Consider the following 26,584-nt stretch of genomic DNA (forward strand, 5'->3'; position numbering starts at 1 on the left):
CCGCGTACGTTTAAGTGAAATCAGGCGCAATTTGAAATTCAATCGTTGACCAGATGAATTTTGAACTTGTTACAAAAAACAAGTTTAATTTGGTGTAAAAACAGACGAAAAAATTTAAAACTTTATCAATTTTTATTGTTAATGGGGGAAATTTTTAATAAAAAAAAAAGAATTTTCAAAGAATTTCCACTGCTTCAAATGAAAATTGGAAGAAGGTGTAAAAAGTTGTTCGTCAACTGATGAACAAAATTGGTTTTGGTTTCGATTTCACTCTCACAATTGAGTTAATTTTTAATTCACGGTGGTGAATTTCTGTTTGCATTTATCATACTGTTTACTCGTTCAATTTCATCTCGTTATTATTCAATTGCACTTGGATGTGAATTATAATATATATATTTTTTTTTTTTAAATTGTCATCATCATCATCATATTGTACGTGCAAAATTAGTGGAAGATGAATTCTCACTTTTGGCTTCAAACAAGTATCTGGAAATGAAAAACAAACAAAAATGCCATTCAAACAAGCCAGGTGTATAAACTGTTGGCCGCAGGTCATTGATTCTGCAGTGCACTTTATTTTCGCAAAACTTGTTACAGTAAATACGGCAGCCTTGGCAGGTGAACACAAGTGGCCCCGTGTGTGTGTGTGTGTGCGTATTTTTGTCGTTGGAATTTGTCCAATCTTGCAAATTGCCTATGCATATTGCAGTTGGCAGCAATTGCACACTGTTGTTGTTGTTGTTGTCGTCGTTTTTTACCCCCTCTTTTTGCAAATATGCTATTTACCTCGCGTTGGTTTAAAAAACATTTGCAACTGTCCGTGTTGAGCTGACTTTTTCCTACTCAGCAGCACGTTGCCGGAGTTATTTTGCACGCGAACGCCATCGCCAACTATGCGGCTAAAAGCAGCAGCAGCAGCAGCAGCAGCAGCTAAGCGGCAGCAGCAGCGTTCAGCTTCACCGCCTTTTTATATATTTCTTTCTTCTATTCGCGTGTGAAATTTCAACAGCAACATTTGACGTCGACGTTTTTCTTCTTCCCCCAGCCTTTTAACCATTTCCAATTTTCTTATTTATTTATTTGTAAATTTCAGCTCTATTTTCACTTGGCTTCACCAAAGCCATGGCGTTGACTTTCGACATTGGCTATTTGTTCTCACGACCTTACGGTTTACTTCGCCTCAGTCAAGTGGTAATTCAATTTTCTTCTTCAATTTTACATTTCTCCTGCGCTCATTTTCATTTGCAAATTTATTATTTCTGAATTGCAAATGCATGACATGTAAAGTTTGACTTGTTTTTTTCTTTTGTTATTATTTTCCAAATGACAATTTATAAATAATTAAGTAATCAATACGTTCACCAGTCGTCACTTTGATCATTTTAATTTGAACAGGAAACTTCTAATCTGTCAATTTATTTTTGTTTTATTTTATTTTTATTACTCTTTTTATTATTATTATTCATATCCAAATGCCAATTATTCGCCAACTTTGCCTGTTAAATTAGCATTAGCATTGTTTCGGGTCAGTGTGATTGTTTGTTCGCTTGTTTTCCACAACGACAACGATGATGATTAAGCGTTGTTGTATCAATGACCGGTTTTCACATCAAAGCATGAATGTTTCGCAAAATCGGGCCGCTCCTCTCATGGCAAACTGTACCGGTTTGTTTTCCACTTTCAGTTTCACTTTCAAATCGATACAGTAGGAAAGTTAAATTAAAAAAAATACGATCCATTTTTTTTGTGCAGTTTTGAAAATTTGCAAATGTTGGAAATTGCTTGGGAATCAGCAATTGGAATGTACGTTGAATGTTGTTGTTGTTTTTTTTTTTTGATTTTCAATTTTCCATCTCATGCTTATAAATTGTATTATTTATTGTGACGAGTTTGAAATTTCTCGATCACCTATTGACAACAATTGCGAACAATCGTAGTAAAATTTCGAACAAATATTTACTTTGATCAACCACTGACAAAAGTGGCGAATAAGCCATTAAAAGTAGAAATTAAATTTAGCACTGCACGTGCATGGACGGGGTTGTTTGCGTTTTGTTGAATCACACTTGTTTATTTTTGGTTGTTGTATACATGCGTGGGGTGGAGCGCAGGAGTTGGAAACTCATCGGCTTGTTGTTGTGAAAAAAAATTTGCTTTTTCTTTTTTTAGATTCTTTGTTTACTTATTGTAATATGCATCAGTGTGGCCGACTATTCTCTAGCCGGAACCGCGTTTGTGTGGTTCACGAGCGTTTCGTCGTTGATCAGCTCTGCAATCATTCTCTTCCTCTATGTGGTGCACTTCAACGAGACGGAAATGTTCGTTCGTGTGCCATGGTTTATGGCTGTACGATGAGCATAATTGAATTTTCTTCACCATATATATATATAAATATGTATGCATATGTAGGAATTTGTGGTTTGCTGTTTCTGGTGTCTGTTCCACGCAATTTCTGGAATAATTTCCGCCGTAAACGCTGCCAACTGTGTCCGTTGCCTTGGAAACGTCAATTCTTGCTTCGGAGCGGCTGCTGTGAGAGCTTTTTTTCACTGAAGATGATGCAAATCTTTTTTTTCCCTTAAATTTAATATTCTATTTTTAGTTTTTCTGTTTTGCCGCAGCAATCGCTTTCGGCTTGTGCGCCTATTACCTGTACGGCGGTTGGCGACTGAACGTCACAACTAGTAACGTCCAACAGCAACGTACTGTAACAATCACAACTACCACTAGCCGTTACTGACCGACGCCATGGAGAAACAAATAACAAACCTGATGCAATATTCAAATAAAAAATTAATAATAATAATTGCCAATATTATTATTTGAGTATTTTTTGGTCGCTTGTTTTTTTTTATTTTTCTTTTTTTCATTTCAAGTCGTTCGATATAAATTATCGTTTTTCACATATAGTGTTCGCTCAGCAAAAGAAAAATCCTTCTTCACGTTTCTATACATTTTGTTTGGTGAAGGATTTGCATTTCTCACTCTTTAGCTGTACGTTTGTTTGTTCCAATCTTCACATTATTTTTCTTTATTATCATCGATGATTATTATTATATTGTATTATTTGAGAACGTTCGTTTTCTTGTTCGAATCGTTCTAGCAAGAATAATATGTGTGGCCTTTGCTTTTATTTTCAAATTACCCTATTACTGCTCATTCAATTTTGCGTGACAATGTGCTCCCATACATCTGATTATTTGAATAATAAACGTTTCGTCAGTCCTGTCTACTAGTGTCATGAATTTGATGGGCAATTTCAACATTACAATGCATCGTTGTTGCGATTCGATTTCAAAATTGAAAAAAGAAAACATAAAAGCCAAATTTTTTCTCTGTGTTTGCCAACAAATTCGAAACTTTCACTTGGATAAAAAAAAGCAGTTGCTGAAAGGCATTTTTGATCATTTTTCTGATACAATTTTTTTTGTTGAAAATATTGAAATTTATTGAAACAAATTTCCAGTTGATGTTTTTTTTTCATTTTTCACAATCGACTTATCTCTGACAATGTTAAAATATGAGTGTTGTTTCATTTTTGCAGAGATAGCCGGCGCTTGAAAAGCGAACTGGTATTTTGATTGCTTTTATAGTTTCAATTTGAAACGTTGAAAAAAGAAACAAATATTTAATAACTTTCAAACGATGCTGTTTATCATTGGAGGGGATTGAATTATTATCATCATTCATTTCCCCCCAAGCGATTCGAAAAGCGTTCAAGTTGTAAAAAGCAACCCGCCGTCATTAATCTGTTCAATTGTTTCCCCCAATTCTGGGGTGTGTTCGAAGGATCGACCTTCGAAAACAGCGGCGTCGATCAATTTTCAAACCCTCAGCGGCGGGGCGTATTTCTCTCACTGAAGCCATCCAATCCGGGCATAAGAAACAAACAACCCCCAAACTGCTTCAACCCCAGTTGATCGAAAAACATCCAGCAACAACTGGTCACAATAAACAAAAAACGGCATGTGTTTTTTTCCGCAACGCTGAACAATTTCTAAAATTCATTCACGATCTGCCTGCCAGTTGTTGGAAAATTGGGAATTTTCATCCCATAATACTTCCACCATGCAAAACAACAACACGTCATCACGAAATTACTGTAGAATGGATGAAAGAGAAAAACCACCACAAAAAACCACAATAAAATTTAAAACAAATATCATAATTCATATATTGAAATGAATTTATTTGATAATATTGTTGAAAATGAATTTTTCACTCTGCAAACAACGCTGATTAATTGTCCCGAAGTAGGTCATCTTTACCAATTCCATTATTTCACGCTCAGTCAGTGTGAATTATCAAAAAAATAACACAATTAATTATTTGCTTTGTATTTTTTTTCGTTTTGAAAATAAAAATGCTCAATTTGGAATATACTAAAAACCTACAGTATGACAATTGTCACAACTAATTTACTTTGTAATTCTGGCGTTAAAATTCATTTAATGCATTTAAAATGCCTAAAAATATTAAAATGTATATAATTAATTGAGAAATTTTCAAATATTGTGGCATTTTTAATTGTAAGATTGAGAACAAGAAAATAACGGTGACCTACAAAAATATTCTACTTGCTTTGCCGTTTCTTGCTTCACCCCATCAGTGTGTGTGGTGAGCGATGCCGCGCGCGCACGCGCTTTCTTGACTAGGTCGGCGGTTGTAGTAGTAGTGAAATAGTGGTTCAACGCGAATGTTGTTGGTCAGTTTTTGCCAAATTTTGGTAACTTGTGCCGTGGTGCTGAAAGCCCCAGTAGCCGGTGGTTTGGTTTTGGAACCACGGGCCAGACGTTTGGTTGGTGCCGAAGTCCGTCCAGATTTTAACACCTTATCTTCCGAGCGACATGATTTGCGCTGTCTGTTGCCCGGACGTTCTGGACGGTTTTTGGAACGAAAGTTCCCTTCGGCAAAGTATGTTTGGTATTTGAATGGCCAGCCGATCCGTGGAAGTGTCACCAACAAGCTGCAAGTGCAGATGAAAGCGGAAGAAGCGGCCAACTCGCCGTGGTTGAAACGTTTCTATCACTGTGCGGTTCATCTGAAGCCGGAATTTGTCATTCTAAGCGCAAATTATTCACTCCGGCAGCCGAGTCTACTGGTAGAAAAGCAGAATTCGAGAAGACCGGTGATCATCCGGCCGGGCAGCATCGCGTTCGTTCCCTGTCCGTTGTTTCGCTCTGAGCCGAAGCCGGTGGACGTGTTTTTTGTGGTCAATAACACCCGTCGACTCGACGTCGACAACAGCGGTCGGTATTTCGTTTCTGAAATCGGCTTGCAAATTGCCGACGTTGGTCCACAAGACCAAGGACTCTACCAGTGCGTGGTTAGGAACGCGCGGAGTGGCCAGTCGTTTCGTGGTCATCCCGTTCCTGTGCACTTGTCCACGTCCCCGGCGACGACCCAGGCGGCGCTGCTGTATCCGCCGGCCGGCGTTAGCTTGGTGCGCGCGCGGTTCGGCGACAACGTCACGCTGCAGTGCGTCATCGGCAGCGTTGCGGCGAGTCGGATCGTCTGGGTCAAATTAAACGACAACTTGCGAAAACTAGCCGGTGTTCGAACCAGGCTGGGCAATTTGCTTTTGTCCAACGTCAGCCGCGCCCATCACGGCTCTTACGTTTGTCGATCCGGACAAGCTTCCGCCTCGTACGCTCTGCAGGTCCAGTCTCCGCTGTTCGTTCGCCTGCGTCTGATGGCTAGTCGATTCGAAGATGGCTCGTGGCTGTCGGACTTAGTGTGCGACACCCACGGCGATCGTTCACCCACACTCAGCTGGTTTCACAACGGCCGGCCGTTGTTGGATGCCGACTCGATCACTGTGCACTGGTCGGTGCAACGTCGCGGCCGCAATCCACGATGGACGGCGACCATAAGCTCGCCTCCCCCGCCCGGTGTTTACCAATGTGTGGCCACGTCTGGCGACGAATCCACTACGGACTCGATTTACGTGTCCGAGTGGCCGAGTACGACACGACGTCGTTCTGCCACAAACGCCCACTGGTCGAAGCTGATCCGAGTCGGTCCAACGAACACTACAGTGAAGTTGAACTCGACAACGTTCCTGCTTTGCCAGCTCCACTCGCCGGGCGCGACCGTTTCTTGGCGGCACAACGATACCGAGCTGAAGCTCGACTCGAGGAGGTCGTTAGTCGGCTACGGCTCGTTGCAGATCCGCCAGTTTGACTACATCGACCAGGGTTGGTACGTGTGCGAAGCATCCGACGGCCGGTGGAACGTGACCAGTGAAGCGGCCTTTGTTGATGTTGAAGACTTGACGACGTGGTCGATTCGCCGCCCGCTAATGCTGGACAACACCTACGATGCCACTGTCAACAACCATTCTGGAGAAATTCCGAAGATGCCGTTGAAGTTGGCACCCCCGCAAGCGGTTCGGTTGGATAACACGTCGGTGCTGTTGCGTTGGGAATTGCCGGCCAAGTTGCCCGACCGTCCATGGCTGTTCAGAATCCAGCTGCGCAAGATGGCCGATGGTTACGATTGGGAAACGTTGGACGCCGAAGTGCCGGGCTACACCAACAGCTACGTGGTCGAACGTCTTCAACCGAGCGCTTCCTACCGCTTTCGTTATGCGGTCATTTTTCGCAACCGCTATCAGGAGACAAGCGCCAAATCGAAGCGAGTGACCATGAGCCCGGAGGACGACGGCCGTCGCATCGAACGTCCCTATTTGGCTCCCGAATTGATGACCGCCGTGTCGAAGTGGCCCGACGCGATTCAGCTGAAGTGGGAACAACCGTTCGGCGACGATGCTGCAGCATCACCCGTGGACGGCTATTTGGTTAGTTACAGGCAAGTGTACGCGGACAAGCCGCTTCGATTTCAGAACGAGACCGTAGTGGGCGCGTCAACTCGCGAACACATGATCGATCGCCTGTTGCCGGCCACTCCGTACGAAGTGAAACTGGCAGCTTACAATTCGGCCGGCTTGTCGGCATTTTCCAACACACTGTTTGCTAGTACTTTGACGCTCGATGGCAAGCCGTCGTCAGTGGACTTTTTCGCCACTGACTCGCCACCACCATCCGTCGTCGGGCAGTCGAGTCGCAAGTCAGTCAGCAGCAACAAAGACAGCCGCAGCAGCATCGTGGCCCCCACCAAGCCTAACATAAATAGCGGTGCTACTATACTGCGTATTGCTGGGTTGACCATGGCGGCTGTTGTAGTATGCAATGTTCTTGTCGGCTTGGGGATTTGGTTGGTGAAACGCCTTGTCCGCGAGCGGGCAAGTGTTCGTCGCCTGCGAACCGATCGTCGTACGTTTGCCGACACGTCCAGAAGCATTTTCAAAGAGACCCACGGCCGCCGCCAGCCGCAGAACCAAGAGCAACACTATTCTCATCCAGCTTCTAACGCAGCTGATGAAGAAGAGCGTTGTTCTGGCAGTAATATCCATCCGAGTTCTGCCTGTACAACTTCTTCGGTCGCCAAGCAGCAGCAGCAGCAGTCGACTCGTTCCAGGCACTACCACAACCATTATTATTGCCGTTCTACGGAAATTGTCGTCGCGCAACCGGTGCCTGAATACGATCCCCTGTTGTCCAAGAAGGATACGCGGAAGAGAGCATCGCTGTGAACAAAAAAAAACAAGAGTAAAAAAAAACCCCAAAAAAATTGAAAAAATTTGAAAAGCCAAAAAAAAAGAAGAAGAAAAGAAAAGTGAAGAAAAAAGAAAAGACAAAAAAAAGGGTGACAAAAAATTTCTCATTCACCCCTCCCCCATATTGCTAATCAGTGTCAGGTTCCTTCAAATCAATATACCAATATTAATATAAGGTGATGAATATTAATATATATATATATGTAAGACCTTTTTAAAAATGAATATATAAAATGGTTTTTAAATGATATATTTAAGTGAATTTTTAAATGGATATGTACATATAAACATATATATATATACCACCACGATTATGTGTTTATATGTATATGAGTAATTTTTAGTTAAAATTTTTTTAAATGATATATTTAAGTGAATTTTTGTAAATGTATATGTACATATAAACATATCGGCATGTACCACCAAAATTGTGTGTTTATATGTATATGTTGAGTAATATCAATCCATCTATTGGTAGAGTAAATGATGCATCAAGAAATGATTGTTTTTTATTTGCTGTTTTCAGAAAAAAATTTGCTTTTGAAAAAATTCTTTTCATACGTTTTTGCAAATCAGTCAATTCATTCGATGAATCAGGTTAATTTTAAAATTGCATTTTGATAACTATTTATGACTGAAGTGACGAGAATGCAATTTGTCAACGGGCGACACAGTTTGTCTGATCCGTTTTAATCGGATTCTTGCCAAATTAAGCTAATGTCAAATTTGGTTTTTTTTTTGAATATCATCAATATGAGTGTTGACTGTTGAACATATTCGACCTGTTGACCTTTAACAGATGAATAGTGCGTACACGGAATGCGCCCGTTACGGTCAGGCGTGGAATGTGCTATTCAATCAAATGTAGCTAGCTACTTGACCGTGACATTGTCCACGAGTACAACTGTACTGTACTGTACTGTATTGTACTGTACAAGTGTGACGTTTTTAATTGCTCTGCGCCGAGAAGACAATAACTGACCAGCTTTTCAATACCTGCACTATGCAGGAAGACTAAAACAAAGTATTTGGAAAAAAAAAGTAATCACAACTGGATAGGATCATTTCATGCAACTTCCATTGTCTTGCTGGTTTGTTGCAGGTGACGTTTACCAAAAATACAAGAACATATCACTGATGACCAACCTCAGTTGTCAATAATATATATGTAAAAATTGATCAATTTTGGTTGAACATTTTTCTGTTCAACTTAATGTTCGTAATCAATTCATTGCACGTACAACAACTAGACAGATAAAAAGATGGGCAGATGAAATTTATCCAGTAATCTTGAAAATAAATCAAATATGATTCTTTTCTTTGTTCACTTTATTCGGTGAATGAATAATTAATCTACTGATTTTTCATGTTTTATTGAACAATTGATTTTTCAACATTTTAACAATCATTCACAAATTTTATGCAAATTCAACAAAAAACGCAGGTACAAACTACAGTAGGACTGAATTGCTCACGTTGAAACTTTGTTTAGAAAAAAATAGTCCAATTATGGTCAGTTTATTATTATTTTTCAAAATTTACTTTAAATTCAATACATATATGCATAATTTGTTGTTGAAAACTTTTTATACTTGTTGTAGCAATTTACTGTATGTTTAATTTCTACGTCAACTTGTAAAAATAGGCAGTATGATCATTGGGCAATTTTAGAACGTAAGTTATTAATAAATCGGGTTGAATTTGATATTTATCATTTTTTTATTTTTGTTTTTATTTTTTCATTCAATAATTATTGTCCAGATTGTTAATTTCAATTTTTAAGCGTTTCAGCAGCGAACGGCGGTGAAACAGCGACGGCAAATGAAAGCTCACGAATTTATTCGACCCACACGCCAGCCTCTCACATTCGGGTAGGTGGTCAGGGGTGGGAAGAGGAGGAAAAAGAAGCAGTTCTCTTCTTCCTTTTCTATTCTATTTTCAAATTTTCCCACGTATCAGTTTACAGTGCTGGGAATTTTCTTCATTCATTGCAGATATGCGGTCAATTTGTTTCTGTTTGTCTTTTGCCGGGCGATGAAATGCGTGGGAATATTTATGCTCAGTGATTTACTGAGAATTATTCACTTGCCTCGCCTTTTGTTCTGCATTCACGTTGGGTATTTTTTGTTTTTATTTTTCGTAATTTAAAATGTATTTCAATAAAAAGCACATGTATATATACATATATGTCTGTATGTGTAATTTTTTTTTGTAAATGAAAACGAGTGCAGTTGATTAATTTATTTATTGAATGAATAATTTCTTTTATCAAATACTAAATTTTAATGAATGTACAAATTTTCTTTTTTTTTATGATCAATTTTGTAACGTTTGAAACTCTACTCTTAGGCTGCTGTTCATAAATGGAATTTCTTTGAAGCCGTGTTTGAAAACTGAACGCCTTTCATTAATTAGAAATGTACATTTTTTGCGTGCATAATTTCATCGTCCGAGGTGAGATGCAATTTGCATATTTCAGTGGAAAAGATCCTTAGCGCACGCGGTTTTAATCACGTCGAGTCATCTGTTCTGGTTGTACGGTTTGGTTTTGTGCGGACCGTTGCGTTCAATTTTAATATACGACATTAGCTCGATGGTAGTTTTGTCAGCTTTGTCTTCACTGTTCATCGGCGTTAGTGGATCTTTGAAAGTATGCAAATGTTATTTTTAAACTGATATAAATTCACATGCATCATCGATTGTTTTAGATGAGAGGAGTTGCGTTCTTGGCTTTGGGATTCTTATTTTTGATGTTTCTTGATCGTGATTACAACGATCCTGGTATGTTACTTTATCCTCTATTTTGCACCGTATACAATGAAACGAATTTATTATTATCATTATTATTATTTGTTGTTGTTGTTTTCATTTTATTTTAGAAGGTTATCACATTCACAAGCCTAGTTTAAATCACCTTCTCTACCACTTTTTCAGCGCATTTGGAATTGCAGATCACAAAGTAGAAATTAATTTTTCCTCTTCAAATGTTCACATATATATATATATATATATATGTTTTTTTGTTTAACTATTCTTTTAGGCAGGTGTGGTGATTTTAGCACTTGCTTTAATATTAAGAACTTTTGCTGAATGTATTTCGTCGAATTTATGCTCAGAAACATCTAAACAGCGTCAGATGAGATTTTTTTCGTCGACTTTTTCGACCATTTTTCTTCTACCGACTGTGATCATTTGGCACTGGTTGGAAAATGTTAGTATTTTTGATTGACTTTGCAAAATGCTATTCACCAGTCTATTATGATTATTAATTATCATTTGTTGTTGTTGTTGTTGTTGTTGCTTATTTTCATTTCAGTCAACTGCAGCTCCAATTTTCCCATGGCTTATGCAGATTATTATTGCCACCAGTTTGATATTTGGTTTTGGTCATTTGTTGGAAAATGGCCCGCTGTTTACAAGCACGATGCTTATTTCCAGACTGTCGTCGGTGGTGTCTTATTCCATTTCTGTTCCTGTGAGCTTGATTTGGTTCCATTCGTCGATCGACGTGGCACATCGCATTTCCGTTGGTGTCTTGTTCGCAGCTGTGTTATTTGCATTTGGTAAACAAACAAACAAAATATTTGATCGTGGCAATCGTTGTTGTTGTTGTTGTTGTTGTTTCTTTATTATCAATTAATTTTCTAGCGACGCTCATGCTAACAACACCGAACGCACCAAAAGCTAGGACTGGCCAATTTGTCGGCTATTCGTCCGCCGGTTTGCCGTTGTACGTATCCGGGGAGGACTTTTTGCAAAGAACGTCGCACTCTTTGGTCGCATTTGTCAAAAATACCATTCATCAGATACTGGCACAGCCAGATTCTAGGCGTATATTTTTCTTCCTCTGTGTCAATCTGGTAAATAAAGATGATGAATACGTATATTGTTTATTATTATTTTTTTTCAAAAAAATTAAAATATGTTGTTAAATATTTGTAGTTTTTTACATTGGTCGAATTTCTGTATGGAATTTGGACGAACAGTCTCGGCCTGATATCGGACGCTTTTCACATGCTGTTCGATTGTTCAGCTCTGGTGGTTGGTCTGGTGGCGGCGGTCATGTCCTCCTGGAAGCCGACTAAACAATTTTCATACGGGTAAAATTTATTCCGATTCTATCCGATAAACTGTTCATATTTATAAATTATAAGGTATGGTCGTTTGGAGTTGCTATCTGGTTTTGTCAATGGATTGTTTTTGGTGGTGATTGCGTTTTTCATTTTCCTCGAAGCGTTGGAACGACTTTTCGATCCTCCCGAAGTTTATACCGAACGTCTGTTGGTCAGTGAACAATATATTGATAAATATAAATTGTTGCTTTGCCAATATTTATTTCATACTGTAGTTTGTTTCGGTGCTTGGTTTGTTTGTCAATTTGTTCGGCATGTTCGTCTTCACCGGCGGTCACGGCCACAGCCACGGTGGAACTGCCGGCAAGCATGGGCACAGTCATGCCGGTGCAGAGGTTGACACCGCCCGTGAAAAGAAGCATGCAAATTATTACGACGACCATCACGGACATGCGCATCGCCACCAGCACGGGCATGGTCATTCTCATGGTCACGACAGATCTGTCGCCAACGAGTCGTCGTCGCTGGTAATAACGATGCACGATCATCAGCATCACGATCATCACTACCACCAGCAACAGCAGCAGCAGCAGCAGCATGATCGTGAGCTTAATCCGCCACCTCATTGTCACCATTCGCACAGCAATGCCAACATGAGAGGTAAATTTATGTCCTCTTTGCACAGTTGGTGCATTTTCAAAGGTACTTTTACAAAGGTGTCTTCTTGCACGTGCTGGCTGACACGTTGGGTTCAGTGGCGGTGATTTTGAGCACAATGCTGATTCATTATTTTGGCTGGCTAATTGCTGATCCGCTTTGTTCGCTGATATTGTCCATAATTATTGGACTCAGTGTGATTCCACTGCTCAGAGAATCGTTCGATGCGTTGCTGTTGAAAACGACACCAACTGCTGCAGAAGATCTGAACAACATTCTCAAACAAGTACTAATATGATAACGATAATATGATAATAATAAGTGTATATTACTTTACTCTCGTTTTTTTTCTGACTTTTTATATTTACAGTTAATTCAAATGGATGGTGTGATATCGTGCAGTCGACCGAGGTGTTGGATAGTGAAATCGGACAATCACGTCGGCACCTTGCATATACAGCTGACCGCCGACTCGGATCAGCAATATATAACACAAGAGGTTTAGTAGCTGTGTGTTTGTTTGTTTCAATTAATTTGGTTCACTGATTTTTGTTGCATTGTAATGAAATGAAAATTTCTTATATTACAAATCTCATTATTCTCTGATTTTCTCTTATGATGAGCAAATTTTGAGTTGTACTGATTATTTTTTTTTTATTTTAGGCGATTCGATTGCTGAAAAGTGAAGGCATCAATTCTCCAATTGTGCAAGTGGAAAAGGATAGCTTCTTTCGACACATGGAAGCACTGCAACCATCCTACGAACCTGAAGAGCCTATTTCCACATATCCGCGACAGCGGAACTTGTTACCCATGGCTATTTGAATCAGTATTGTTTGCTTTTTTTCCTTCATACATTTGTGACAGGTGTTTAAAGACTAAGATAAAAATACAAACTGAGAATTGAATTTATGATTTTATAATTGTGAAATAAGAAACATTTCTGGGAAATATCAGCTTTGTTCTATATATGATCCTGTTTGCATGCGTGCACAAATATATTCCTTCATACACCAATATCCTGCTTAACGCGCTCATGATGCGTTCCTGAATAAGAACGTTAAACGGGATCGTGTCGTTATGGTATGTGTTCAGAGTGCATCCTTTTCGATGAAAGTCAGAATAATACATACATATGGCAAAAATTTGTTCGAATTTTTTTTTATTAAAGATATGTTTTTCACATGCTTTATTGATCATAATTATTGGTAGTGATCAAGTACCGGGCTTTGATGACCTCAAGCCTTTGTTGCTTATTAACTTAAAGCGTCAACAGTTAATTGTTTTTTCTTAAATTTTATCCCACCAAGAATTTCCTCATAGCAAGAAATCATTTCAAGAATACCCCCCCCCCCCCAACTATGACAAGATATATAAAATCCAACAGAATACGAGTAGTTCAAGCCAATTACCATGAATGACTGTCACACTGACTGATCGAATATATCCGATAAGTCAAATGACAAGAGAGTTGCTGACGAGTGAGTAAAAATGAGTCACATGAAGCAGCGTTAAGCGGATTGAATGTATGTGTGTGTATTTACTCTGTTTGCTAACGGAAATGTAGAATATCAGTTCGTTAGAAATTTATTCGGTTGACGTATCTATTTTATCGTATGAATTTATTATTTAAATTAGTTTATTATTTGCGAAGCATATTTCTTTTGTTGGTCAATTGCATTGGACAGAAACGTAATTGGAACGAAATTGATAGCACTGATCGCATGACTTAATTAATTAATTATTAATCGACTAATTGAAGCGTATCACGAACATTCAAATTATAAAATTTTGATTTTATCGAAATACGTTATTATTTAGCAGTATAAATTTATTGAAGTATCATCTGTTTGTTTGACTGTCTCATCTCGACAGCAGAATCAGTTTATTTATGTGAAACTTTCCCGTTTTGTTGAATTACATTTTCATAATTGTTAACTTATTTAATATGATGATGCTTGTAATTTAATTATTAAGATTCAAATGGGTTTCATATGAAGGTAAGCAACTCTTTTCTGGTTAATGAATTGTGAAATAATGAATAAACCATAAAATCATCATATATATTGCACGTCATAATTGAAAGCACATTTTTCTAGCACAACATATATATATATATATATATTAGTTTAATCGAATTTAAAGAAAGCCTAATTACAAAATGTAAAAGTTTTTTTTCAGAAAATCTTTATTCCAAATAGCCTGTTTTAAAAGCATGAAAATGCAACCTTTCAATTCGTCAGTCTCAAAGAATCAATCTTACTTTGTTCCTATGGTAACTTGATTTAGTTTTGCGAACTTAGCGCATCATTGAGCTTCAGGATACGTGATAAATTGCATTTCATTCCAACTTGAAGTTCACTGCCCATCAGCCTCAGCTGGAACAAACTGCATCTTTCTTTCATTTATTAAATTCTAATGATAGAATTCTTATTAATTTAATAAGTACTTTTCTTTTACTTTTTTCTTTTACTGTTCTCGTTAAACATCTTCTCATCGTTATATATATATATATATATATATATATATATATATATATATACATATGAATTTTAATTAACAATCAAAGTAAAGTTGTTGCTCGATGTTCAGAAAATTGGTTTCTACACATGTGTATGGAATAGAAAAGAATACTTTTCATGTGTTAATTAGTTGAAAGTATCATTTTATAGTAAGTTGTCAAAATTTAAAAGTAAGAATTGTCCATCTGTTGGTGAACCTGCTCCAAATTTTTCCACCTTGGCGGTAGTTGATGAGCGCATCGTCAATATCAAACTGACAGACTACCGAGGTAGCTATTTGGTACTTTTCTTCTATCCGAGAGATTTGTAAGTATATTAATTAATATGAAATTGCTTTTTTTTCAACAGATTTTTCTTGGTTTTTTTATTTCAGTGATTCAAGTTGTTCAAGTGAAATTATCAATTTTCATGAAAATGTGGAAAATTTCCAAAAAATTGGTTGCAAAATTGCCGCTTGCTCAACTGATAGCGAATATTGTCACCTTGCTTGGTTAAGAATTTTGCATCATTTTGTTTTGCAATTTATTGCTGTTATTAATTGTGAAATAGCAGGAAAACGACGAATATTATTTAGGATTCGGTCTTTAAGATGCGAAAATGGTCTTGGTAAATTAGATTTTCCTTTATTTGCTGATCCAGTGCACATCATTTCCAAGCTGTATGGTGTTTATCAGGAAGAGCAAGGCTTCAACTTGAGGTTGCAAATGTTTGTATAATTATTTATGTTTTAATTTAAAAAATTATTTCATTTTTATCAGAGCCGTTTTCATTATCGATAACAATGGTATTCTCCGTCAAATGTGTATTAATGATATTCATGTTCATTGTTCAGTGGATGAAACTTTCCGCACAGTGCAGGCTTTGCAATTTGTAAACACCTCGAAAAAAGGCGAGCGAAACAAAAAAAAAATCATTCTATTCAGGCAGAAAATTATGGTTTTCTTTTTAGAAAATGAACATCGCTTGAAATGAAATGAATGAAGATATGAATATTAAAAATGTTGTAAATAGGTATATGCATATATATATATATATATATATATGTATACGTGTATTGCAGTTAAGAAGGAGAAGCTGTTTGGTTTTTTAAAAATACAATTATGTTCATGCCTTGTTGTGACTTTGAATTGATATGAAGATTTGAATGAGGAAATGGTTTCCATTCAAATGTTCCATTGCTGAATGTTTATTGCGTGTAATTTAATTGACAGTTTGTGCGATCATTGTATGCCAAATAAACTGTTTAAAGAAATGTTCACCGTGCATATGTTTTATAATAATAATTTATCATAAACTACTTGAAACAAGAATAACAAATTCAATCAATGCATAAATTAGGGAATTTCGAATGACTTCAATGGCAATGAACGTTGTACCTGCTTTTTGTTAAACAAAGTAGTTTACTGTAAAATATTATTACTTGAATAATTAAAATCGAATGCTTTTACATTTCAAGCGTAAAGCGAAATACTTATTTGATTTTTACTGTGCATATTAAAAATATCAAATGCTCAGAAAAATTGATCGTATTTGTCGAGACTGTATGTAGCCATTTGTAATCTTGGAATCAACATTTCTAGTTCAGCTTCAGTTAATTTTATTTTCAACAATGCATCGCACTGAGTGAATTAGTTTTCGATTGATATGCAAATTTCGCAAGTTGGTCAAAGTTGAATTTTGTAAAAGCTTCTAATTGAAATAATGCTCGCAGTTGTAAATTATTTATGTAAAATAAAAATTTGTTCAAATTCAAAATGACACATCGATAAAATTACTGAAATAAAATATATTAATTGTATTATATGATGCATTTTGTTACATTATGCATCGACTGTTAACATATTTGAACCTGAAGATATCTTATCTGTATATTGAGCATATGTTGATGTTTTGCTTTTCCATTTTAATCTGTTTGTCGTTGGTGAGGTAAGTTTTTAAGCATATTTCTCTGCAATTTTTTAAATCATTTGCACCAAGTACGTCCTGTTTAGCAAATAAATAACTCAACTCACCTGAAGTAATGAGATGATCATTTGGTTATCAGAGCGCTTAATTTGTTCCCCTATTTTTATAATTACGATTATGTTGAATTAAAAAAATTGATTTTTTTTCTAGATTTTAGTCAGTTCATTTTCCATTTCAAATAAGTTAACTTTTCGCATGCAATAATCGAACAGCTTTTATTTTTTTTGTTTACCTTAAGTTCAGTTGTTTGTTTGTTTGAGAATTTAAAAACCAGAAGAATGAATTAATTGTTAATATTTGTATTTATAGTTCTAATTTGGCAGCAATGTCGGGCAGACGCACTGCGGTGGTTCTCCTATCCGAAGGTGCCGAAGAGTTGGAAACTGTGGCAGTTGTCGATATTTTACGTCGGGCTGAAGTATATATATTATATGCTTGTTTTTTTTATTGTTTTTGAATATTTTAATTTCTGTCTGTTGCTCTGTTTGCAGATTGAAGTTACGTTAGCTTCGACGACTGGCAACGTGGAACCGATCAAGTGCAGTCGTGGGGTTGTGATCAAACCGGACGATATTTTCGACGCTATCAAAGTGAACTTGTTCGACGTGGTTGTTCTTCCTGGCGGTTTGAAAGGAGCGGAATTTTTGGCAAACGTAAAAATTCCGTGCTCCGAACATTGTGAATTCGATATTTTTAAATTTTTTTCTATTTCAGAGCACAGAGGTGGGCAAATTTTTGAAATTGCACGAAGAAAATGGAAAATTGATCGCCGCCATTTGCGCCGCGCCGATCGCTTTGAAAAGTCACCGAATCGCTGAAAAGCATCAAATCACCAGTCATCCGGTCGTTGCGAACGAATTCTTGGGTTCAGGTGAAACTTTTGTGTAAACTTTAATGGAAATATTCACTGTTGAATTGTTTCTTGTTTTTCAGCTATGTACACATATAGTGAAAAGATGGTCGTTCACGATCGCAACTTGGTCACTTCTCGAGGTCCAGGCACGGCAATTGCTTTCGCCTTGCGGCTAGTCAGTATACTGATCAGCGAAAGTACGGCCGAAACAATTGCTCGCGGCATGTGTTTCGACATGCACCCTGCTGAATAAATGAAATCTGCACAGTGATATTAGTATTAGTGTATTAGTATTATTAATATGAACAACAACAACATTGACCATAGTAATGCGCACTTGTGAGGATGGAGGCAAAATGATAAGCTGACTTTGTGCGAGAGTTTGAGTAAAACCTTTACAAACGATAGTGAATTGATTTTAATATTGTCAAAAATAGTTGGGAAAAGTGGCGAAATTTTAAAATTAGAATTCCTGTGAAACTTGAAATGAATCATTGGTCAACAATTTGGAGATTTGGCATCAAAGTGTCAAGCTGTATACACACATTTTGACAGCATTGTCGACTGGTTTCGCGAGAGCACCGGCAGAACCGGACCCGGTTGAAAGCAGCAGCATCTAGGCAATGTCGACGGCCTTGGAGAAAAGTGCCCACTTCGCGCCACTGCATGGACAACCGCTTGACTGCAGCTAACAACGACCGCCAGATGAGCGTCGGCGCGAGGCTTATTCGCCAGTTCATTGACAAGCTGCGCGCCCGCGACGCCACCGTCGACCGCATACGGTCGGCCGAGGCGTTGGTGCGCGGGGTCCACTTCCGCGACTACGAAGAGCGCAGCTCTTGTCGCCTCATGCAGTTCAGCCACGCCCGCGCCGACGAGGTGATCGATCGTTTCTGCGACGAAAACGGCTGGGACGAGTCGAGCAGGAACGATTTGAAATTCTCCGCCCACATGCTCGACGCCGACCAAAAATCCGACACCTTCATCCGCTTCCAGAAGGTCGGCGAAAGTGAATTCTTTGTCCACTTCATTGCTCTCAAGCGAATCGGTAAAACCACGCACGCTGGTGTTCCTTTTCCACTCAACCTCAACCTTCCCCACCCCCATCCTTTGCCGAAGAAAAATCCCACCCGTTGAATTTTTCAAATTTTTATTCTACTGTAATGTTTATTGATTTTCATGTACAATATTTCAAATGCAACTCTCTTTGTGGCAATTTTTTCCAAGTGGTCCCAATGATTTTTTTAGTGCACTTTTTATTTTGATTGATGTTTGCTTTTATTTTTAGAAGAAACAATATTTTTCGGCTTGGCTCGTCACCATGTCAAATTCAAACTGTCGCCGAACGTGAAAGTGACCGAACGGAACACGTGGATTTACAAAAATTGGTGGAACAAGATGCGCAGGAATAGAAATCAACCGCCGACGCCGGAACCTGAATTTGAAGAAGAAACTGTACCGGCTGAGGATATGACTTTGTTGGAAAATTTCTTTCTACTCAGAGCGTTGAAGAAATTTGCCGAAGATATACCGTCCAGCGTGAACGAACTGCAGCATGAGGAAAGGCAATTTCTGACCATGGGTTCGGATTATGATTTTTAAATGGTGACCTGAATCCCGTTTGCTTTTCAAATTCTAACGCGAATAGGCCAATATTTACCGCTTTCATTTGTATTATTTATCTCTCTGAATTGATCATCGCTAGGCGCTTATCAAGAGACAAATGATTTTTTCCATTAGTAACATCTTTTTATATTAAAACATTTTCAAACTGAGCACCCCATTTTCAATCTTTTGTTTTTAATCGATGTTAAAATTTAATCACTAATTTATTTGCCATTCACTCAAAGTGAACAGTTCTGCTTTTGCTAGTTAGTGATCGAATTTTTATAAAGCAAATTTGCAAATATTTGTTAATTTTTATTTGTGTAGAGAACGATGGAATACTGTGAAAACAGTTCTTATTAATGGAACAAGAAAGATGCGTTTCATGTTAATACTAGAATTTTAATCTATTTTTCAATCGCTATGTTTCTGAAAAAGTTTTCACTTTAGCGCACAACCCCTGAGATTGTTACTCATAGATATAATATGTAAATTTCTGCTCGTACTTCTTTCAACTTAAATACAACTGAATTGCGAAACAAACGCACTAGATAAATCTTATTAGCTGAATCATAAAAATATTTTCAATGTCATGTGAATTATTTTGCGATTAACATGGCAAAATTAATAACAACTCCGTTTGTTTATTATATTTATCCAGTAAAACATACCACTATTTATGTCGTATATTTTACGGGTCCATGTACATATATGGCCAGAAGCAAATAAGACATTAATTTCTGGAAAAGAAAAATTGTTATCAATCATTCAACCGCTCCAGGTGAATAGATGAGCTATCACCGAGTTCGTGTAAACAACATCAGACAGGAAAAAGTCAGTTCATCACAGGCGTTCTCAGCAAAACAGCGACCCTGTATGCTGAACAACACGCTCTGCAGCTGTGCATTTCATTTTACAAATATTATACTACTTCAAGCTTATTCTATAAATGAAATCAACCATAAAATTAAAACAAACCACAAAATTAGCATTTCAGAAAGCTAAAGTTGACACTTCACTCCATCAATTTATTATGCAAATCGAGTATGCAAATGCATCGTCTTTTTTAAGTATGGTGAGTTATTTTCAAGTAATTGAAACGTTGTGTGAATTATATTCAACGTTCCGTTTTTGAATGCACGTATTTATGCAATATTCCTAACATTTCGGAACTTAATTTTTCTGAGATTTTTCCATTTCCTTCACAGATCTTTTGGAAAAATGATAATTTCAAAACTGATCATAATTTTCATATTTGTTTATTCACTTTAAAGTATTTAACATTTTCGGACGATTGAAACAAATATTCGAAATAATCTCACAACTAATTGTCATAATTTTCACAGTGAACGAATTTCTGTTTCTAAAACAACAATCATTCCATACAAAAATTGTCCATATCCTGTTGTTCTTTAACTTAGCTATTTATAAATTCCATACATTATAAAATAATATGTGCAAATATAAAATAAAATGGAAGGGGGATTGTACCACGCCGTGGGAAAGGCGTGTTTACGCTGACGCTTCAGGTTAGATAAGCTTCTTCATAACATGGTTCACGTGCTCGCTGATAAGAATTTGACAGCCGTGATAGATTAGCAGCAAAACTGCTAGATGGGAACGTGAAGCCGCGTGGGAAGCAAGTAAGCTCCATCCGCTAAAGCCCGTTGAGTGCGTGGGTGAAAATCGGCAACAACACCGGAAATGCTAAGAGAAAGTACAAAAAATTGATCGAAGGAACAAAGAAAGTGGCTGCGCGAAACACCTATATGCATTTGCTGTGAACGGCATTCAGAGAAGAATTTTTTGTTTGTTAAGTGCGCAGAGCACTGGTCAGTAGAATAGTTGCAAAAAGAAATACTCTGCATCAAGAGCTATTGGGTGGTCGATCGATTTTGTTGTGTTGGTTTATCATAATAAACGTTTTCATCCAAAAATCTGTTTTTTCGTTTACTCTATATCCATATTCTTCTAGACGGGGATTTATTCCACCGCTCGTTCCTCAGAAGAACCTGAACATCAGTAGTTACGAAGGCCTTCTGTACGCTACAGTAATTAAGGAGCATGTCTACAATAAAAATGCCCATATATTTAAATGCGATGCAGTAAAGTTTTGTCTTGTTGATGAGATTGAAAATAAGTTGCATGTTACTGGAATTTAGAAAATATTTTTATTTGTTCATAGTTACTTACCGTTACATGATTAATACCTGAAAACTTTAATAGACTGTAAAGCTATGTCTTTACTACACAGCTAATGGACCAACACATTCACTGTTGTGTGACGGGTGCTGTTTAGTAAATTATCAAGTGACATCATTCAGGTTTGGAAATATAATTTCAGAGCGTATGATAGACTGAATTATAAATAAAGCGTTTGTTAAACAATAGCACATTGGCAGATGATAATCCTATCGACGTTGGATAATTTCTCTCAAAGATTTGTTACTTCACGAGATGTGAACCGATCTGAAATGTCTGTTAACATTGAGAAACTAATGAGAAAGATCTGTTGAAAGAAAAGTTGAATCACATCTATTTCTCTCTGTCCAGCACAACAGAGTATGCGTGCATTTTATGAATTTGGAAGCATCATGGAATTGCATGAACGACAGAACGTAGAAGACGAGTTGTAATTTTGGTAGCATCCATCAAATGAAGTGAAAGTGGGTCTCTACAAAGATAACATCGTAGCCGAATTGGAATAAAGACGACGAAAAAGTTGAAATAGCGGTGAAGACGAAAGGAGCATCATAGCTTGCAGTCTCAAAGTTCATCCGTTTGTTGGAGGTTGTGGTCAAAATTTAGAATGACGTCATGTCAACACTACTGATGGGAAAATAATTGATTTTGATCAAATGGTGGCCATACACAAATCGGCGTAGTAATGAACATGAAGCTAGAATTTAAAATATGGAATTATGTTTAATATTTCCTATTCTTTCAACCTGCATTCGCAAAGTAAGATAATTTTCTATTCTTCCTTGTAAATTTTACAGTGGAAAATTTGCTTATAACAGTTTAGTTTCAATTTTTGATTTTAGAGATTTATTATTATTGTTTGCATTTCGTTTATAGATGTACAGTACGAAGAAATGTGTGGAATCACTTTGATTTCACCGAAGACGAGATCGAAGTTCATAAATTTTCCTTTCTCAGAAAAAATTGTATTCCAACATCAATTAACATTAGAGTCGTTTGATGTTGGCGCTTCATGTCTGATTCAATTTTGAAACCTGGAAAGCAACTGAAATCTCATTTATCAGCGTTAACAAGTGCTGTTTTATTGGGATAAATGTTGGTAATGTTTTCATTTATTATTTATTCATTCATTCATTTCAGATTTTTATTTTAACACTTGTTGGTTTTTAATTTTCTAGATCTTTCCATTGTCTATGGCAAGGGAAATCAAACTTCCAGAAGAACTGACTGAAAGAAGCTGGAAACGATATTAATGAGTAGACAGCGGGCTGCATCCATCTAAAGTGAACTTTCGAGAACGTTTGCTGTTTCTTCTCTCATCCCGAGTATCAACAGTTGTTATGGCTGGTTATAAGCTTAAAACGGACGGATAGACCGCTAAAATTATTTCCGACCATGGACTCCACGGTTTCCGTTACTTTACACCTATTGATGAAATTGATGACAGATAACAAAAATATCAGTGCGTTTCATACGTCTGTTATAAATCATCAACAATTGGATTGCATCAGTTTCAGTTTGAATCCGTCCCGAATCTGCCGATTCCGCAAATCCTGCAGAATATGGTATAGTTGATAAAAGTCATCATTTATGACGTCGTTATGAACAATGTCAACAACTCACGATTCTAAATTTTGGTTGCTCACATATCCCTCAACCGATTGTGGGTGGTATCAGGACTTTCCTCTGCATGCTAAGTCTCTGCATGGGATGAAAAAGAAGTACTGTGCCCAGTATGATTGCTCTGCCACGCTGTTACTACGGGCGAAGTTGACTGTCTGATCATGATCACGCAAGGTATTACAATACACCCTACGCGGACAGTACAACTCTTTCTAAGGAGGAATTTTTCCAAGTGAAGCGGAAGAAAAGATCAAACAATCAAAATTTTCGTTGCTCACATATCCCTCAACCGATTGTGGGTGGTATCAGGACTTTCCTCTGCATGCTAAGTTTCTGCATGGGATGAAAAAGAAGTACTGTGCCCAATATGATTGCTCTGCAACTCTGCTATTAGGGGCGATGTTGACTGTCTGATCATGATATTACAAGACACTCAATACAGACAGTGCAACTCTTTCTAAGGAGGAATTTTTCCAAGTGATGCGGAAGAAAAGGTCAAACAATATCATACTTTCTGTTGTGGCTAAAAATGGAATTATTGAAAGCATTTTGCTAATCGAAGCAATTTGGCCCAGGTCAGTTGAAGATAACAATCTTCGTCATCCTTATGAAGTTCTGCGAATTGGTGATGAAGTGAATTTGATTTGTAAGCGGACCGTCGATGATTTCAAAATGATCACAGCAATAAAACAAATTCACAACATTGTAAGAAAGGCATACGATGGAATTGGTCATGGAGGAGAGAAGAAAATGTTTCTGGAGACTTACTAAAGGTTTTACAACATCAGTTTGGAAACTCGCGTCTTGAACAAAATTTTGGGACTATTGTAAAAAAGATAATTGTATGAATAGTTTATGTGTGTAATGAGTAATAAAAAATAGTATTCTCTATATTTTCGTTACGAACAACTGACATAATTACTAGAACAATTTCGGTTTAAATTTGCCCGTTTTAATGTAGGTATAATCAACTGTATAAATAAACATATTTGTCAGAATTAATTTTTAAATTTCCAAAAAGAAAATAAACAACAAATGCATAATCTGTTAGCGCTTATTTTATTATTTTTACCATTCCGTTACCATACCATTACTGATTTCGTGTTATTTTAGCTTTGCACTGAACCTGAATTTCATATTCACATGGCAAAACTAAAAGAATGCAACATTGTTTAAAAGTTATTTTTGATATTATTACTTTAAAAATCCAAAATTTATCAAAATTTTTGGCTATGCAAAAACGATAATTTAAAATTATTTTTCATTATTGATAAACAGCAAAGGTGCTTTACTGTAGTTTAATGACATTTTAAAGTTTTACATTAATGTACACTTTAAAATGCAGCACACAAACAAAGACCAGCGTTGAGCATAGCAGCTTTTTAGTTTTACGGTTTGTTTGCCCTGCGCGAAAGGTGAGAAACTTAATCTCTTTAAGCTATAGTCAAATGGACAGAAGCAAACTCGACCCGGAAATAGTAAAATCTACAAATGTTGTCAAATAATTTGAATATAATTTTGATAATTTATTCCTTTTTTCTTTCAGTTGAATGAGAATACTTTAAAAACGCCGGATTTGGATGATTACCAACTGGAAGCTGATAAGAAGCAGGTTGAGTCGAATGAGGGTATTGAAGAGACAAAACAGGATGAACAAGCTGTTGAAGCCGATGTCAAGAGCACTCTGAACCAAGTGATTGAAACTGTAGGTGAACTGGCGGTCACCTGCAGTGGACAATGTTCTGACTGTGATGATGAGAAGCTAACTGTGGTACGTGTTAGAAGCATGAACAAAGACTACATCACTGTGCCTATGTGTGAGGTGTCGTCAGACGGAAAAGGACAGCCTCTTAAGCGTAATGAAGCGACTAAACAGTATAATGATATAAAGCCGAACGGCATCTTGGCAGATATTTGTTTAGAATTAACATCCGAAATGGAAATGTATTGTCAATTTTGGTGGTTTTTTATTATCTATGTTGTAGTTATGTGTCTCCTATATAATGCGCTTTCCTAGTTTATTGTGCTCACTTGATCGTTAATCACTTTCAGCTAAAAATTACTGAATGGTTCACTGATTAATTTTCAATATGTTTTTTTATTTAATTACTGCTTCAATTAAAGTATGCTATATTGTTATGCGATTGGGTAATTATATAATTCATTAATTGACACTAATAAATGATGGACCAAATTAGCGTAAATGAAATTTGCATGTTTGATGAAGGAATTGAAGTGTAAAATTTTATCACCGATCACGACCGTAAAAGTATATTTAGGCAGCAGATGTATTCGAGTATAAAAATGGACTGCATGGAGTTAATTTAATACAGTTTGTCTGAATTTGATTATTGTATAGTATGAGCTACTATTTGTTTTTCATCAGGTACGAAGAAATTTATTGTTGATTTAATTTATGCTTCTATTTTAGAACATTACCATATTGTTTAAGCGAAGAAGCCGTTGAACTGGGAAGGGATTTTTAATTTTTATGATTTAATTTAATTACATATTACTTCTGGTCGTTTGACGTTTCCAAGTAATGCAATTTTGCGTGCTTCTCCAAGTTTGCCTGCGACAATTTTCACAGCTTCTGTAATGCATTTGTCGGCTATTCGCATGGATTTTGAAAAAGCACTGCAACGTGTAAAATCTGTGAGAAATGTGTCGCCGAAACATCATCTCAAATTGTATGCATTTTTTAAGCAAGTAAATAGCTTATTCCCATTTTGGAGAATGATAAAATAGTTTATACAAATTTATAAATTTTATTTCAGGCAAAATTATTATTATGCTAAATGCAGCCAAAGCCCTGATGACGATATCCGTAAAAAATGACATTCATGTATGGCTACTTGTGTTGGTAAGTTGCGTTTTCTGTAAATGCTTACTAAATGATAAATATAAAGGTGACAATAAGTATGTAGTTCATAATTTACAAACATAATTGAATAGTGTTGTTTTATAGTTTCTGATATTTATATGATGTTCCATAATTGCAATTGAACAATGAAAATGAGATATGTGCATTATATATTGAAATTGATTTATCCTTAGCATATCAAGTTAAATTTTTAAAATTCCTGTGCATATTATTTGTGGTAAATAGGCGTAATTGATAATGGCGGATTTACGTTTTGAATGTTTGTTTTTCAACGTTACTGGAGCATGATTTTTCAAGTATGCAAATTAATTTTCTTCACTGCGTTGCGTTCTCAATAGCCAAGTGTGTATTTGATTGCCTAGCAATGACCGCATTATCGCCACATCAGTGTGGTTTAAATTCAACAATTGAAGGATAATGGTTGCGGTTTCTGAAAATTACCCCGGGGCAGTTTGAGTAGCATCAGTGATTCAGATGTGACTTGTTCTTATTAGTTATTTTGATTTCTGAAAAATGATCAATCACCCATTTGATAATTAAAATTAATAGAATGACTACATCGATGTGAGATCTCAGTTT

At 36.9% G+C, this 26,584-nt stretch overlaps 6 protein-coding genes across 6 annotated transcripts; all 6 read left to right on the forward strand.

Annotated features, from left to right (window-relative positions):
- The first annotated feature begins 512 nt into the window (after nucleotides 1-512).
- On the forward strand, nucleotides 513-2,743 carry Tsp_11800 (synaptophysin / synaptoporin superfamily). Its single transcript, XM_003374165.1, has 5 exons — nucleotides 513-621; nucleotides 1,097-1,194; nucleotides 2,173-2,349; nucleotides 2,413-2,535; nucleotides 2,606-2,743. Exons 1-5 carry the CDS (start codon nucleotides 513-515, stop codon nucleotides 2,741-2,743), a joined length of 645 nt encoding a protein of 214 aa, XP_003374213.1.
- Nucleotides 2,744-4,699: 1,956 nt separating this feature from the next.
- Tsp_11801 (putative fibronectin type III domain protein) lies at nucleotides 4,700-13,176 on the forward strand. The gene is made up of 10 exons (XM_003374166.1): nucleotides 4,700-7,406; nucleotides 9,413-9,492; nucleotides 10,101-10,271; nucleotides 10,330-10,402; nucleotides 11,270-11,481; nucleotides 11,792-11,905; nucleotides 11,970-12,221; nucleotides 12,380-12,637; nucleotides 12,722-12,850; nucleotides 13,015-13,176. The coding sequence occupies exons 1-10, from the start codon at nucleotides 4,700-4,702 to the stop codon at nucleotides 13,174-13,176; spliced, it is 4,158 nt and encodes a 1,385-aa protein (XP_003374214.1).
- Nucleotides 13,177-13,768: 592 nt separating this feature from the next.
- On the forward strand, nucleotides 13,769-15,747 carry Tsp_11802 (peroxiredoxin TSA1). The gene is given in 6 exon segments (XM_003374167.1): nucleotides 13,769-13,832; nucleotides 14,192-14,234; nucleotides 15,024-15,179; nucleotides 15,247-15,579; nucleotides 15,632-15,692; nucleotides 15,706-15,747. The coding sequence occupies 6 exon segments, from the start codon at nucleotides 13,769-13,771 to the stop codon at nucleotides 15,745-15,747; spliced, it is 699 nt and encodes a 232-aa protein (XP_003374215.1).
- A 1,398-nt stretch (nucleotides 15,748-17,145) lies between these two features.
- Tsp_11803 (ribosomal-protein-alanine acetyltransferase) lies at nucleotides 17,146-18,022 on the forward strand. Its single transcript, XM_003374168.1, has 4 exons — nucleotides 17,146-17,256; nucleotides 17,330-17,491; nucleotides 17,553-17,709; nucleotides 17,772-18,022. The coding sequence occupies exons 1-4, from the start codon at nucleotides 17,164-17,166 to the stop codon at nucleotides 17,942-17,944; spliced, it is 585 nt and encodes a 194-aa protein (XP_003374216.1). The 5' UTR covers nucleotides 17,146-17,163; the 3' UTR covers nucleotides 17,945-18,022.
- A 335-nt stretch (nucleotides 18,023-18,357) lies between these two features.
- On the forward strand, nucleotides 18,358-19,293 carry Tsp_11804 (hypothetical protein). Its single transcript, XM_003374169.1, has 2 exons — nucleotides 18,358-18,739; nucleotides 18,980-19,293. Exons 1-2 carry the CDS (start codon nucleotides 18,358-18,360, stop codon nucleotides 19,291-19,293), a joined length of 696 nt encoding a protein of 231 aa, XP_003374217.1.
- A 3,600-nt stretch (nucleotides 19,294-22,893) lies between these two features.
- Tsp_11805 (hypothetical protein) lies at nucleotides 22,894-25,138 on the forward strand. Its single transcript, XM_003374170.1, has 3 exons — nucleotides 22,894-22,960; nucleotides 23,564-23,826; nucleotides 24,668-25,138. The coding sequence occupies exons 1-3, from the start codon at nucleotides 22,894-22,896 to the stop codon at nucleotides 25,136-25,138; spliced, it is 801 nt and encodes a 266-aa protein (XP_003374218.1).
- The last annotated feature ends 1,446 nt before the right edge of the window (nucleotides 25,139-26,584 follow it).

This window comes from Trichinella spiralis (assembly GCF_000181795.1).
Source record: "Trichinella spiralis strain ISS 195 chromosome Unknown Scfld6, whole genome shotgun sequence".
Lineage (NCBI taxonomy): Eukaryota > Metazoa > Nematoda > Enoplea > Trichinellida > Trichinellidae > Trichinella > Trichinella spiralis.